The 15,537-nt window shown below is 48.7% G+C and overlaps 4 protein-coding genes across 4 annotated transcripts; all 4 read right to left on the bottom strand.

Moving 5' to 3' along the window:
* Window positions 1-362: 362 nt before the first annotated feature.
* Window positions 363-1,826, bottom strand: PGRI_075040 (Zn(II)2Cys6 transcription factor domain-containing protein; the record flags this gene model as incomplete). Its single annotated transcript, XM_040795218.1, has 4 exons — window positions 363-842; window positions 896-1,237; window positions 1,290-1,616; window positions 1,689-1,826. 4 exons carry the CDS (start codon window positions 1,824-1,826, stop codon window positions 363-365), a joined length of 1,287 nt encoding a protein of 428 aa, XP_040652895.1.
* A 5,757-nt stretch (window positions 1,827-7,583) lies between these two features.
* PGRI_075030 (DUF2461 domain-containing protein) lies at window positions 7,584-9,310 on the bottom strand (the record flags this gene model as incomplete). The annotated part of the gene is made up of 7 exons (XM_040795217.1): window positions 7,584-7,838; window positions 7,904-8,106; window positions 8,209-8,279; window positions 8,336-8,355; window positions 8,422-8,529; window positions 8,589-8,704; window positions 8,755-9,310. The coding sequence occupies 7 exons, from the start codon at window positions 9,308-9,310 to the stop codon at window positions 7,584-7,586; spliced, it is 1,329 nt and encodes a 442-aa protein (XP_040652894.1).
* Window positions 9,311-11,091: 1,781 nt separating this feature from the next.
* Window positions 11,092-13,762, bottom strand: PGRI_075020 (uncharacterized protein; the record flags this gene model as incomplete). The annotated part of the gene is made up of 6 exons (XM_040795216.1): window positions 11,092-11,895; window positions 11,963-12,274; window positions 12,349-12,411; window positions 12,475-12,891; window positions 12,960-13,165; window positions 13,264-13,762. The coding sequence occupies 6 exons, from the start codon at window positions 13,760-13,762 to the stop codon at window positions 11,092-11,094; spliced, it is 2,301 nt and encodes a 766-aa protein (XP_040652893.1).
* A 680-nt stretch (window positions 13,763-14,442) lies between these two features.
* PGRI_075010 (actin-related protein 2/3 complex subunit 4 family protein) lies at window positions 14,443-15,282 on the bottom strand (the record flags this gene model as incomplete). Its single annotated transcript, XM_040795215.1, has 7 exons — window positions 14,443-14,451; window positions 14,505-14,549; window positions 14,601-14,907; window positions 14,969-15,019; window positions 15,079-15,144; window positions 15,201-15,229; window positions 15,280-15,282. 7 exons carry the CDS (start codon window positions 15,280-15,282, stop codon window positions 14,443-14,445), a joined length of 510 nt encoding a protein of 169 aa, XP_040652892.1.
* Between the last annotated feature and the right edge of the window lie 255 nt (window positions 15,283-15,537).

Here is a 15,537-nt window from a genome sequence, read left to right as displayed (position 1 = left end):
TATCGAAGCCGAGAACGAAAAACAAGGGAGAAATAGTAAAAAAAAAAATCATATGCCGATAACAACCAGAGCCCATAAGTCTGGAAAATTCAGTTCAAATCGTGAAGCTCGTAGGTTCGCGTGAGTGTGACGTTCTTGCGTTCCAGGTACTCGTCATTGTCAGGAATGTGATTCCGATCCCCTTGCAGGAACTTTGGTGAGGTCCCACAACGGCCCGACGAGACCTCAAATCTTGCTTTTCAAATTCCAGTACTCGACACATGGCTCTCGGACCGTGTGGCCAGCACACGGTCCATTTCACTGCATCGCATTTTTTCATTCCCTAGTCTCCACTAGGATATCCAATAGAAACGTAGAAATTACTATTGCGGACCACGGCGATTCAGCGCGTTGAGCATATCGCTATCGGTACTAGAACGGCCTTGGGAATCGCCGGGGTTCAACATATCGCGCACGTTCAATCCACCTCGTTGGGAGCCACCAGGGGTAGAGGTTGGCGGAGGTGTCACACCCCCTGGCTGAGGAGTACCACTTTGCTTGATTGGTGCGCTGCCCTGCTGAGCAGAGACCGGGGGTACGCTGCCCTGGTGTGGAGTCATGGGCGCCTGGTGGGGCTGCATAGGTGGGAAGGGCGAGCCGTGAGGTGAGGAGGAGGGGCGTGCATCATAGTTATAAGCGGATGGCGGCGAAGTGCGTCGATCGTGAGCAGGCGGAGGGGGATATGCGTAAGGGCTCGGCGTGGTGTGAGTTTGGTATCCTGGGGCAGATCCGGCAGGTGTCACGGGAGCCAGATTGGTTGGATCGGGGTACTCGAATCCAGAGTTTGAGCCTCGACGATGTCTCTGATCAAAACATCAGTTTAGGTCTCTTACCAGAGGGGGAATGACAGCCTTACCGGATCGGGCATGGTTGATGCAAGGGGAAGCGGGGCACCATCCATGGGGGGTCGTCCGTTTTGATAGTACATCCCTTGAGGCGGCGGCAAGGTGGTCTCTGGACCCTGCGGCTGCTGTTGAGGGGGCAGAGGCTGTCCGTGAGCGCCATACAGGACAGGTGGTCCACCGCGGCTGCCTGGTCCAGGTCCATTCTGTCCAGGTCGTAGATGAGGGTAGGCAGTATGTGCGGGCACAAAGGCTTGAGTTTGAGATGAGACTGGAGTGAACATGCAATCTTGATTGAATCGAACACAGTTGCTGCACCGTCCATCTGCCGAGGTCTCGAACCCAGAGCAACGAATCTATCGGGTAAAAATTAGCGCGTAATTCGCAGATGGAGAAACATCCTCGTACCTTCCGGCGCCGACAGTAACGGCATGCAATGGCCGTTCGCTGACGCGGAGCTGCTGCTTGATAAGGCCCTTGTCCTGCTTGGGGTCCATATGTATCGGCGCGATAAGGACCCGGCGGAGGAGGGAGGCGGTAGGGATCTTGCGCTCCGTGAATGGCGTTCATGGCTTGTGGATGCGGATATCTTGGATCCGGATACTGCGCCGGGGGATATTGTGAAGGGGCGTACTGCGGAGGAGGGGGATACTGAGATGGCGCGTATTGTGCGGGAGGAGGATATTGGTAGGCACGGTCCTGGTCAGGTGGCGGAGGGTAGGAAGTCGGCGGATACTATGAAGCTATCAGCAACCGGAGCTGCAAAAAAATCACAGCGTTGTGAACTGTTTCCGAGACAGGGCATACTGGGTAGGAAGCCTGCTCATCCGGATTGTTCCACTGGGCTCTAGGATCTCTTGTATCTCTAGGATCTCTATCTCGAGGATCCTGACGATTTGGATCACCCTGACGGTTAGGGTCGTGATCGTTGGGAAGGCCCGACATTTGTGTTGTGGGAAGAAGTAAGACGAGATGAGTCAAGGATGCAGGGATGTGACGTTCGAGTTATTGAAAGGGGGATTCGAATCACACGGACAAAGTGAGCATAGCGCGGTCACGCAGGGGAAGGGGAAGAAAGATGCAGGAAGATCCCAAACAGAAAAAGGAAATAGAAAATAGGGCAGGAGAAAAAAAGAAAAAAAAGAAAAAAAAGAAAAAAAAGAAAAAAGAAAAACGATTATGACGTGAGCAGGTATAAGGAAGTTGAAAAAAACCCCACGAGATAAGCAGAGAGAAGAAAAGAAGCTCAGATCGGAATGGGATAAAGGAAATAAAAGGAAATAAAAAGGGAAGGAATTATTTGATTGGAAAAGCATAGGGAATTTTTAGAGAACGGGGTGGAGCCCGGGCAGCGCGGGCTAAAGCGGCGCCAGTGACCCATAGACATGGAGGGGGGATTACTGTATGTATCTATACGATGTAACAGGTTTGCCAATGCTGAATTGCATGGATACGTCGAGGATGACCTTACATTACGCCCTCAATTCGTCAGGTGAAACATTCCAAGGTTGGAGAGAAGGCCCTGAACCATGGATTACAATCTAGCGTACCAGACTTCGGTTGCTATGATGCCGAGAACGGCAACCGCTTTTATTTTCTGATTTTATTTTATTATTATTATTTTTTTTTTCCCAACTAGCAGTAGTGCCCGAGAGTGACTGCACGTTTTGCCACTTTAACCTGGAACAATATCCCTAGAATAAATGAAGTCGATTCGACTGTTAAAATTGACATCATCAATAATGTGGCAGGTGACCTCTCATTTACATGGATCAATCCATGCAAGCAATTCCTCCGAGTTACCCTTGCTGCGTAACCGTCCATGGACGAACGACCGCCTCGGACCGTAGTCGCACAACCGCAACCGGCCCCGCGGAACCAGGATCATTTTCCATGGCGATGGGCTCGGGTCGGGGCGACACATTCCCATGCATATCGGGGTTGGTTTCATTATATTTTTTTCTAATTTAATATTTAAATTTAATTGATATTATTATATACAGTATTGTGAGTTTCCTTGCCTTCACCAGGACTACCTAGTTCATCAAAGTACATGGAACTACTGCATGTCGGTACTATGAAAGAAAAATTCAAGCGGTGAAAGTGTGGCGATCAGACTTCAGCTGAGGGAGTGGGGTACACCTGGACCACTCGCCACTCTTCAACACGAGGGGAGGAACACGATAGTTTGGATATGGAAGTCTGGCACGAAGGATGAGGGAAAAAAAAGTGTGGCAATTGCGGATCCATCTCTTTCTATGACTGAAACGAACCAGGCTTTGGAGGGAAAAAGGAAGAGAAAGAAACCGAGGTGGAGTGCCCTAAGTTCCCAGGGCTGTAGCACTGGATCCGGAAAGCCCATAATGAGCCAAGGTAACCTGCATTAGCGCTGCGCTGACAGGGCGGGTTCCTTGTCCAAGAGCCACAACCACGTTGTACGGGAGGGGGCCATTTAGCGTACGCCCGTCACCGCCAATCCCTGTGAGATTTTTCAGCCCGATTCATCTATAATATACCGAGAATGTGGGTTTGAGATTTATGAATAATAGCGGATAGTCATGAGGAGATAAAAAAAAATAATAGCCCACACTCGTAACCATGGATTGAATAATATATCGAGTAAATTATAATACGAGTACTATTGCCAGGATTAATCAATCAAGTTTCGGGGTACTTGTCCCACGGGCCGCTCCGGCCTTCCCGCCGATCTATGCATGTGTGCCATCTGGCAAAAAATACCTCGGTTGTTACAGTACAGTATTTATCTCGAGGACGCATATGTTCTAGTCCATCCTAGAATTTATTTTAGTTATATTAGATACTTTAATTGTATGATATAAGTATAAAGAAACCTACTAAAATAAGTACAAGTACGTGTTCGGTTCATATTTCCGTTTTCATAAAATATTACATAGTATACACTATCCGTAATACGGAGTAAAATGGAGTACCAATATGAAACAATTCAGGCCACGTTTTTCGAACCCAATCGACTGCATTGCCGTCCGCGTCTTTCCGTTCCCCACTCCCTGGCGTGGCCTGTTCAGCTTTGTCCTCTACTTTTAGCGTACTCTCCGGAGACACTCTATGGTCCACTCGATCCAAAAACGCTGGCCACTCGATGCCGTTTGTAATGACGCGCTAGTTGTCCTCAAAACTAGTCCTTTCGACAGGGACTGAGCGCTCGATGTCGAAACTGAAAGCCCAACGCTAGGGGACCCATTCCCCGACCGGGCCTTTTTGCAGGCTGCGACGTTCTATAAAGTTTTTATTATTTACATATAATATTTTGTACGGAGTACTTTCTCTCGTTTCAACTTTTCATTGAGTGTAATTTTTTTTTTATCTTTTTACCTTTTTTGGTTTTTTTTTAGTTTCTTAGTTTCTGTTCGAATTTTTTTCTTAGCCATACAACTCCCCTCCTTTACCCACACGGGAGCGCGTCTATCAGCAAGGATGGAGACGGGTCGGGCACTAATAGGCGCAGCCCGCATGTCGTTACAGTCACGGGAACACCATATGGACCAATATGGCAATGGGAACGAAATAACAGGGTTAAGGTCTGTGCTTGGGATCTGACGTGGCGAGGGGTTTATTTTTCTGCACTGAGCCGGAACGAGGCAGTGCTTTCAAAGTCGGTGTACAACGAACTCGAACGTGCAGGTCGTGTGATGAGAGATGCCTGATGACTACCTGATCCTGGGAAAAGTATATGCGAGATCGGCATGACATTATTAGCCGAGCCTTTGGATTTTCTTTGCTCTCTTTGGCTGGAGTTTCTTATTTTTGGCCCCCTATGTGATTCGCGTAGTGGTCTGGTTGGTAGTTTTCCCACCATATCTACAAACTTCATCAGTCACACAAGTGAGACCAGGATTGGAAACGCCATGCCTGCATGATAGACCTCCTTTACTCTATTCGGGCGCCATTCGGGAAACAAGCGAGTCAATCTCACCTTGCTTTTTCTGGATGCTTGCCAAGGGGTTTCTCGGGATCTTGCGTGGAGCTAGGGCCTTTGACATATTTACTCCGTAATTAATGTGCGGCTGAACCGGTTTCTTTTGCTTTTTCAAGTACCTTTTGCTTATTTGGGCTTGCTTTTGACTTTTCACATTTGAAACTGCCTAGATGCTTTTTGGTTAGATTGGATTGTGTGCGTGATCTGCATACAAATGCACCGGGTATCGGTATCACCAACCTAACTCGACTGTGGGCGCCTCATAAAATTGACCGACTCTGTCAAAGTTTGAAAGGTCGATCCCCGCACGCCCTGGCGTCTACCATGATCCCTGTGTTTGAGTTGATTGGCTGCTCTAACAACAAACATCATGCCTGTCGATGCTGAACAAACAAGACAAATTGTAACACCTGGTCAACGTTCAACGTCAAATGTATCTATGTACAACATACCATTCAACTCCTGATAGAATGTAGATCCGATATGGTTTGAGAATTCAAACTTTTCGTCCGGGAAGTATATCTTAGTTAGCGTTGGTGTTCACCGAGATGGACCTCGGGGATCCGCAAACTCATAGCCCTAAAGATCTCGCAAGAACGTAAGGAAACTCAAACAGTATATATATCTCGCATTACTTTGGTATATTATATGTATTCTCTCTGTGTTTCTCTATGTGTATTGTGGCTTAACCCAAGATCGCCACCTTTGAGCTTTGTGTCCTGAATTGACGATATATATATCAACTGACTCTCCAAGCGTCCTAATTCGGATATCTAAATTCGTACGTCTTCATATGGGCTTCTCGATTATCACATGAGTATAGCTTGGTAATTTGCAAGCAACACCACACCCTTCGGTCTCCGTGGCCCATTTCCCGATACTAGTGGAAATAACAACCGTGGTTTCGATACGTGAAGATCCATAACAATATGCTACACCGAAGACAGCCCAGGATATAGCTGCCCAACTACCCGTATCGCAGAGAGCAGACGGCTGAGTGGATACATGAGTACTAAGACATCGACTGACACCCGCGGAGTCCCAAAATAAACGGCATCAACTAAGAACCCAAGCTCCGCAATGCACGTACCAAACACATTCAGGATGCACTATGAAGAAACAAAACAATACCACCCAGTCAAATAAATGGAGTCCATTCCAGGGAAGGAAGGTGCTCATCTTAAAGCCCAAAATCTGGCACAGCGGAGTAGAACTACCCGGCCTCAATCCACATTGCCTGCAGGCCCCAAGATTAGCCTAGCGGACATGCCCGACAACGGGCCGAACGCGGGCGCTTGCGGTGGCGATTACCATGCGCGTCAACTGAGTACTTAGATAAAAATTTTGTGTTTCTTTTGATTGCATAACTGGTTTGTTTGGGAAGGAGATTGGAAAAAGGTTAAATTGCATATTGCACGAGGGGGGTCTGCAGCCATCGGGGACACGGGATAGCAAGATTGCATCGAAGTGTCTAGAACTGTATATGTGTCATGTTGAGGGGAAATGCAGTAGTAATGTCTCAAATTGGAGTGTTGTCCGCATAGTATGCAGTGTGCGCAGCATTGCGGCAGTGCTAGAGGTGATATGACTGCAGAGCAAATGTTAGGTACATTATTCGGCCCCGCGCCAGTACTAGGCCTGCAGTAGAAATCCAGGAAACGCGGCGGGGACTGACGAAAGAAGCCATGTGCAGGAGGCGTCAAGGTGGGGGATGTCGGGTTTCAAGTCGAGAGGAAGAGACAAAAGACCCGAGCTAAGGTAGTTGAATGATAAAAATAAAATGGAGATATTAGACAGATAACAAATACAACATACAAACAATTTCATACCATCTCCCACACATGTTCATAAGGAAAAGGTCAGTTAAAACAGAACAGATTGATCTCTTCCCCCCTCCCGTCTGCCAAATAGGCGCGGGTAGCTTTCCCCAATCATGTCAATGATCGGGCATCACTACACTGTTGAGATATGTCACCTGTTCCAGAAAGAAGCGGTCAGCAGTCAGTAAGACGAAATATACTATGTACAATATAAAGGTTATTGTCCCACACGCTTCCGGTCCTGTCAAAGCGGAAGAAAAAAACAAACCGGTGCTGATTTGGCGGTGGGTACGGAGTAAAAGGGACGGCTAACACCGCCAAAGTGGCTAGCTCAGAAGGGAAAACAGACTAGTCAAGAGAGGGGGGGCAAAACCGGCGGGAATTGGAAATCGGGATTCGATAGATTGGAAACTTACGAAAGGCTCCATGACCCCAACTAAAGTTGCAATCCTCTCTTGAGCATCATCTCCAGTGAGTTCATCATCTGGAATAGGTTTTCCAATAGTGAAACTGCGTAGTCGAAGCAATTTGATGTTCTTATTATCTGCTTCGTAACCCTAGAAGGTGTGTCAGCCGTAAGAAAAACCATGGATCAGACGTGGAGCCTGGCGCAAATGTGAACCATGGAACCAAACTCGACGGCGTGAGAACAAAATCCAATTCCAGCAAGTGCGATTCCCCCATTGAGAGTCTGCCAAATTGCTTTCTTGCGTTCCATGGTACTGGTTCGGGAGCAAAAATTGGTCCAAAAACACGGGTTGGCCTTTCCCGTTACCCCCGAGCCCGTTGTCTTCCACATCTCTTTTGAACACAATGAAGCACTTTGGGGGGGAATTGGATCTCTTGGATTATCTCAATCCGTGCCTCAGGGTTCTTTCATCTCTAAATCATGGTTGCATCCAGCCCGACCAAGGTTTCTCTTGGTCAGAAAGATCCCGTTTCCATAATCTGATTGAGCCATTGCCAGCCTTGAAGATGTCCATGAAGACTGGAGTGAATTCCGTTTTCAAGACCAACCTCGGTCGGATGGTAGATGCAATTTGATGAAACCTCGGTGGCGAACCTTGATGGCGAACCTCGCGACCCCTGTCTCCCAAGACCGCGTCCCAGCCCATAAACAATAAACAAACCGCTGACAATGCCACCAAAGCACAAGATGGTAATGGGAGGGAGTAAAGTCTGTCTCAATGGACAACAGACTTCACATTGGGATCAGGGGGAATAGACAACAGAAAGTTTCATACCTTTGGCTTCGTCTTGAGAGCAGACTCCCTGTTGTGATGTATAAAGGCGTCGACAACCGCATCGTCATCGTCGGACGCCCCTTTCAGAAACTCGCGACGCATCTCCGGCGCCCGGAGTACCCCCTTTAATCCATCCGAGTTCACGTCGATGTCCTCTCGCAGCAGTGCAAGTGGCTCCGACTCAGGGTTCCACAGCCCGCAGCCTAGACACAGCGTGGTATTAGCCACAATGGATAAACATCACAAAGGCAAGGCAGATGGCGATGGCGATGGCAACGGCCGAAGCCGGCTGGGGAATAACCTACCAACAAAACAAGAGCCTGGCTGGAAGTGGACATAGTATGCTGCGTATGGGCCCTTCTTACCAGTCCGAGACCTGTACCATGTTCAGTGGCTGATCCCCTTGACAATTCATAGAATATTGACACTTACCAGGCAGCAGAGAAATGCGTCTATACATTTTGAGTCAGCATACGCACCGCTAACGAGGCCACAGTACCACACGTACACCGTCACACACGCAAGCATGCGACAGGCACAGCGGCGGGGATCCGGATGGGAATATAGCCTACCTTGTATGGAAGTGGGTTCTTGCTGAAACGAACATCCCTGTGGATGCGGAATACCTGGGGCAAAATTGTGAGCGTCGGGCACAAATAGAAGACAGGGGTATTCGCATGCCTACCAGGTCCTTGATAGGAAGTTCGGGGACGGTAGCATCTACTTCTGCAATCTTTGGCGTGAGGGACTCAACGAATGTCTCGAAGTCCTTCTTTGCCGCTCGGTAATCCGGATCATGCGCTGCACAAGTCAGCCAGCCACTCGATGACCGGTGTATATGCGTTTCTCACCTTTCAGCCATTGGCGGTCATTGTTGCTAGCTAGGTCGATTAAAAAAAGCTTGGTGTTAGGGTGCAGCGTCTCATCCTGGTATGGGGTATTCCCCGCGTCTCGGGCCTTGGGCTTTGCGATGATAACTTCTTGCCCAGGCTCCAGGCCAACTTTGACGCCCTCGCGCCAGAGCTCCTTGCCCTTCATATGGTCGCTTCCGCCGGTGATGCTCTGTCGTTGCTTCCCCTTCGCGCTAGATTTCTTCACGTCCTCGTCGGTGTCGGAGAGTTCTTCCGGCTCCACTTCGTCGGGGGATTCCTCCTTTGCTTCGTACACAGAGCCAGAGGATTCCCCCACAGAGGCATCGGACTCTGAGTCGGGCTCATCAGAGTCTTCCGGCTCAAAGTACTTGCTCTTGCTTGTCGTGGACTTTGCCTGGCGGAGGGATAGGTCGGCGTTTGACTTGACCCGTTTGACCTCCGATTCGGCGGCGGACAGTCTGGCTGAAGCGCGTCGCTTTGGCGCCACAGGCGCTTCAGGCGACGCAGAATCAGGCCGAGAGGACCGTCGAGGCATACTAGATAGATGAATTGAATGGAAATGATCGAACTTGGCAGAATATTTCCCCACTTCTTCTATATATGGAGGATCTTTCGAAAATTCCCGTATTTGCCCAAGCAAATCAGAAAATATGTAGAATATAGAAGACAAAAATGGCAAAATGGTAAAATAAAACAAGCAGGGCCCGCATGCCTTAAAAACCGGCTGTAATTAACGGCTCCGCTTTTAGTACCAGCGCCCTTACGTTTTTTTCGTTTTCCCCCCTCAGATGTATCATGTCAACATAGAACATTGAAAAATACAAAGAACGCCATTGAAGACAGTCTCGTATAAACCAGTACTCCGTATATATTTCCTATCTCGATCGGTGACGGACCCAATGAGACATATGCGATATCGGTGGTCGTGGGCGGCCCACTAGTAGCTTTGCTCAACATATTGCTGCCTTTGGAGGGGTCGCAAGATGCCATCGACTTCTCCGAGAGCCCCCCCAACACAATTGTATGCTATCCCATATTCTCTCATGTCGGAGTTTCTATCGTGTCTTTCTCCAAAATCAAAGTATGACTTTATGTAACTTGTAGGGTGGACACTTTCGAATGGTATACAGCGATGGCAAGCCGCCCGAAACAGATAGAGACCATGCACTCATCTGGCATGCTCGAATCGTGAGTATATCCGTATATCTCGTCGACCCTTTCAAGGAGGCTGTTATATCTTGCAATTGGGAGTGTTAGCCGTGTCTCGACATCACTAATCACCCGATATAATCTCCCAACAACTCAGCTAGTAGTGATATAGGCCCTTCACTGGGTGCCAGTTATACTCCATCACACCTCATCCCATTTGTTTCCGCCGTGACCTGTCTCTCCAACTGTATTGTAATCCGCGCTCGTGTCTCTAAGGGTCGATGGTTTCCTGTCGTCGTAGTGAGAGCCCTCCTGGTAGCAGTTCATACCTGCCCTCCTACAACCTGGCCACAAATGAATGTTTTGAAATTTGCTGGCAAGTGCTGGTAGATGTGTCTTCAGGACTGACGGTGATGAGTAGTCAGATTCTTGTCTGATAAACCCATATTTCCTATATCAAGATGAAGAAACGGAGATAGAATATGCGCAATACTGATCTGTTGAAAGCGAGAATGTGAGCAGAAAGTCAGCACAATCAAAGGAATGGGCCTACGTGTTGACATCGGCAGTTACCCGGATAGAAACAGATGATCCTAAAAGAGTACCCTAATTAGTTTTACATTAGTGTCCCCGGGCCTACTATATGCATGTTGCCGCAAAGCTACATAGGCTACAAACAACCAAAACCAACACCCGCTTGAAGAAAGTCTACTAGAAGGAAAAAGAATCAAGTGTAAGAAACTTGAAAACAAACGAAAAACTAAAGCAAATTCAACCTGGCTGATAGCCAGCTCACCCCGAAGTGACACAGAAAAGTGTCACTCCAGAGTGAGAAGGCTATCAGCCAGGGAAATGAAACTCAGCTGAGTTTCAATCATCCCCAGCGGGATCTTCCAAACCGGCCAAGCTACTCCCGGAGGTAGCAGCCGGAATGGTCGATCCCGCTGGGGGAACAAGCAAATGGCGCATGCGCCAGGGGAGACAAGGGTTTTCTGGTTAAACTTGTGGATGTCTCCATACATCCACCCGGGGAAGAAACGAAAAGTAAAAAAACGAAAAAAACAAAAGAACGAAGGAGCACAGGGAAACACGGAACGTTAACGATACCGTGTGGATGGACCAGTACTCCCCAAAAGGGGAGTACTGGTCCATCATATCCACGCATGACTACTTCTTTGCGGCCTTGCCGCGACCAGCAGCGCGCAACTCATCAAACGCCTGGCGGTCGATGTTCGACAGGCGGGCGGCGTCGGAGCGCGAACGGTGGCTGGTGGCAGCAGTCGAAGGGACGGGGGCAAATGGGTCAGACGACGACCGAACGTTCTGTGCGGTCGCGTGAGGGGCACGGTACACAGGGCGAGTCCGATCCTGGCTCTTAGAAGAGCCTGCCGCAGGTGCCTCCTCAGTTCGGGGCATACGCCAGTTAGCAGACTGCTTGCGGGTGGTCTCGGAGACATCGCGCTGGTGTGGCGGACGGTAAGGAGGGACCGATGGGGCGGCCTGACGGTAGGAGGTGCCGGACAGATATTGGTCAGCATCAAGACGCTGAGAGCTACCACGGGTGTTACCACGCTCTGGGATGCGGCTAGTCATCATGTTGCTGGCTGAAACGACGGAGCTTCCCCGAGAAGCATGGCTAGGGTTCACAGAGCCAGTGCGAGAGGCGGAAACAGTACGCTGGCTATCGGCTGAGGTTTGACTGTGGGCCGGCGAATCAGGGGCAGTACCGATGGTTGAGCCGCTGGAATTTCTCTTGTGGAGGTGCTGGAACCCAGTGATGATGAACTTTCGAAGAACAGTTGCTTCGTAGGTCACTGCATCCTTGAAGATGGTGATACGGGCAGCATCGTCGTTCCACTCAAACCAGAACTGTCCGAAGATTCGCTCGAGCTCAGGGTTGGTATGCTTGTTAGTCAAACCCTCATTCTCGGTGCGCAGCACAGCACCCTTGGACATCAGATAGGCATAGAACTATAGCGATTGAAGATTGGGTTAGTGATCTTCCAAGATAAAACATTGACGAAGCCAAATTCCATACCTGAATAGCTGCACCATCATGTCCAGGAACGTAAGTCAGAGTGTCGAATGGGAAGTAAAGACACCAGTCATGGTCCAATGTCTCAATTCCTTTCGCATCCTGCGACCACCAGGCAAAGCAGTATTTCATGCGAGGGTTGAAGCCAGGGCACCAGATCCCTGCATACACCAACTCATTGAGAAGGCGGATATCCAGACCAACTGTGTTTGCCTTCTGCATACGTTCCACCAGAGTCTTGATCAAAGTACCAAGGGTCTTGAAAAGGGCGTTTCGGTGGTGCACCGTGTAAAGATGAGTGGCGTGCCACGGAAACTATATCATAGGACAAAGGGTATTAGTATAAAATGGAAAGACAAATGAAGATGTAGGAATGATGATTGACTTACCTTCCAGATAGTGGTGACGAACGATTCGTAGCACCGCTGAGGAACCTTACTGGCAAATACACTCTGCAATGTGTTAGAAGGTAAGTGACACAAAAATAAAGGATATAAAAGAGAAGCTGGACGTACACGGTGAGGTTGTTCAGCATGACGAGTGAGGCAGAAGAGTTCCTCATCGGTGAGGAAGCCATCAAACCCAGTGGACCAACTATCTTTGTTTGGAAGTTGAACAGGCTTTCCACTCTCCCAAGAAATGCACTTTGCCCGGGGGAAAGTCGCCTTCAGAAGCTTGGCTGGGGTGCTGACCTCGATGTCAACATGGCGGTTGCCCATACGTGGGGTGCTGCCAACATCGTAGGTACGATTGATGCGCTCAAAAGCGTCCTCGGCATCTTTCTGAGTAGGGAATTCAACGAAGCAATCCATCGTCTTGCCGGTGGACCGTTCCATCATGATATGAATGGGACATCCTTGAGAGGATGGGAGCAGATTGGCACTGCGTCCAAGGAACGAGGCCACCTCCTGACGAGTCACAGTGTACGGAATCTGCACAGTGGGTATCATGATTGTTAGTAACGGAATAACAGAAAGAATATGACGAAAAGCAAACTCACGTTGGAAATCATCAAGACACCATCGCGAGTGGATGTGTGCATGTCGGTGACGCTACCAAATGGAATCGAGGTTGGCTGCAGGAGCTCCTCAATTTTGGAGCTTTCAAGACGAGCAAAGTCCCCATAACTGGAGACCTCGCCCTGCTCGAATGGCCAACCCATGTTTTTGGGTCTGAAGTAAGAGGATTTGGATTCAAAGGTGTTCTCTGTGATGAGGGTGTTATTAGTAGGATCCAAATGGTCTTAACTGTGACTCCACAGGTGGTTGATAGGTCATGATGAAGGAGAGCAAGAAGATACTTACTTGGTTGGTACTGAGGAGCAAAGTCCGCAGCGTTGTGGTAGACTTGAGGTGCGGCCTCAAAATAGTACTGGGAGTGATGGGGTCGATAGGTGGGAGGAGAGTAGACTTGAGTCACGAAGTTGAAAGGACCAGGACTGATCTCAGGTGTCAAGTCAAGAGGCTTAGGTTTTTCGGGACGGATGGTAGAAGAAGAAGAGGAACTGCAGTGATGGGAAGAGGTAGGAGAGGATGGGGCTAAAGGAGGGGAAGGAGTAGCTGGGATTGAAAGGGAAGTAACGAATGGAGCAGACACTTGACCAGGCTGGGAGCCTAGAGTACCAGAGCACGATCTCTTGAGAGAACCATGAGCACTTCCAGGTGGTGAATGGTTCTCAGGAACAGTGGCAGTTATTCCCTGTGACTCTGTATCTGCCTTGTTGTCCATAGTCAGAATAATAACTTCAGATGCAAGCGAGCTCATATGAGCCGCCCACTCATCCTGCTCGGATTGTTCACGCATGTTAGGGTTGATACTAGGTGAAATAGATAGTGCGTGCAAACTGGATCAAAGTGCGTGGAATGAAGACTATTTACGAGGGAAAGTGCGTGGGGATACGATACAGGTATTTATATTCGTGGAATTAACGCACCCCTGGTACAAGTCCGCCGTGGAAGGAAGGTGCTATACCACCCTCTCCTTCCCTACGCACCAAACCCGTATTATCCACGCACTTCTCCCAATTCGACTTGGGCATTCCACATCGTACGAGGCAATCTCCCCAACTCCTTCCTACATGGTAACAATATCGTAGAGTTCTATATTTTATTAGTGTAAATGCAAATGGTAGCTTCTTGGCCTGCTAGATCATGCTGAGCTGTGAACTCTTGGAGATATATACTGTGTTAGTGTTCTCGAGGCACCCTTGATCTCTGGTGAAGCTTGTACTTATTCTTTCTTCGTTGAGTTCTACATAGCGCCATCGAGGTAATTTTGTCTTGGTGAAGAGCCAGGCCATACCAGCATACCCGGTGAGGCATTGCGTGGAAGGAATTGAAGCTGGACAAAAAACATCGATACTGATGGACATCGGTATAAGGTTTTCTCTTAAACAATGCAAGCCTATGCTATCTGTACAGGAGTAGAAGGTGGGAAACACAGGGCCATTCATTATTCGGAATCAACAAGAAAAACTAGGCAATTTAATCGAACTGAATGATGGTCAGCAATTGAGTCAATGTTAGACAGCTCAATAAAAACATACCGGTGTAAGGAAAGACTCGGCAACAAATCGAGCACGAGCATTCAACTAGTGAGCTGTTAGTAAGTTGCGACGTAGACGATGCATCCGCACACATACGAAAAGCTTCATTTCCGAAATCTCCTTGTCCACCTCTTCCATGAACTCGATCACGAAATCAATAAGCTTGTGGGTAAGCATTTTTTCCGTGTGGAAGTTCGTAATGAGGAAACTGATGTCGTATCCCTCCACTGGCTTCCGGCGCAAAATGAAGAACGATTCCGCTCGCTGAGTGAGGAACCGAGTGAATTTGTGGACAAGAATATGCTCGATCTCATCTGCCTGCTTGATTCTGATACTTATGCGTACGGAATTGTAGCTTGGCTCAATCTTCACTTTCTCATTTTCATTCCTGCTGATGTGCAGCCTGGGAAAGCATCAATACATTTGTCCGATGCGACCTTGGGGAAAATGATGGTCAGACGTACGGGTTCAGAAGGATCTCGGGCGAAGAATTTGCCTCAACCTCTGGGCAGTTGCTAGTGGAACGGAGTATTAGGATATTTCATGTTCAACATTTGTAGCGTGGGCGACTTACTGCCGTTCGGATGTCTGAGAAGCGAAATTGGAGATCGTAAGAGCCGCAGTCAGGGAGGACCGAACACTAGTAAAGTGTTAGGAAGCTCGCCATTAAATACTTGTCATAAGGTAAAAACTCACGCCTGGAGGTAGGGCCGAAGAGATTGACTCTGATAATCAATTAGTATAGAACGAGCTGGCTGATTGGAGCTGTACCCACCATGGTGAGGGGGTGTTTGTTCAGGCCACGAGGCAATCGTCACGGATGATGATACGGCCGAGGATTGGTCGAGGATGAATTGAAATTATCCTGTGGTGAGGACCCTTTGACCTAAAGCAGTAAACGATAAAGGGCTGGATAACAGGTTGTCCTAGGCAGAAGAGGAGTTGACGTCGGGGTGGGCGGTGATGATAGTAGCTGGGCGGTGAGAGAACCCCACGCCCTCGTCCAGGCTGTTTACCATTTGCCCCAGCAATC

Source organism: Penicillium griseofulvum (genome assembly GCF_001561935.1).
Source record: "Penicillium griseofulvum strain PG3 chromosome Unknown contig_6, whole genome shotgun sequence".
NCBI lineage: Eukaryota > Fungi > Ascomycota > Eurotiomycetes > Eurotiales > Aspergillaceae > Penicillium > Penicillium griseofulvum.
This window is presented reverse-complemented; position numbering and strand designations above follow the sequence as displayed.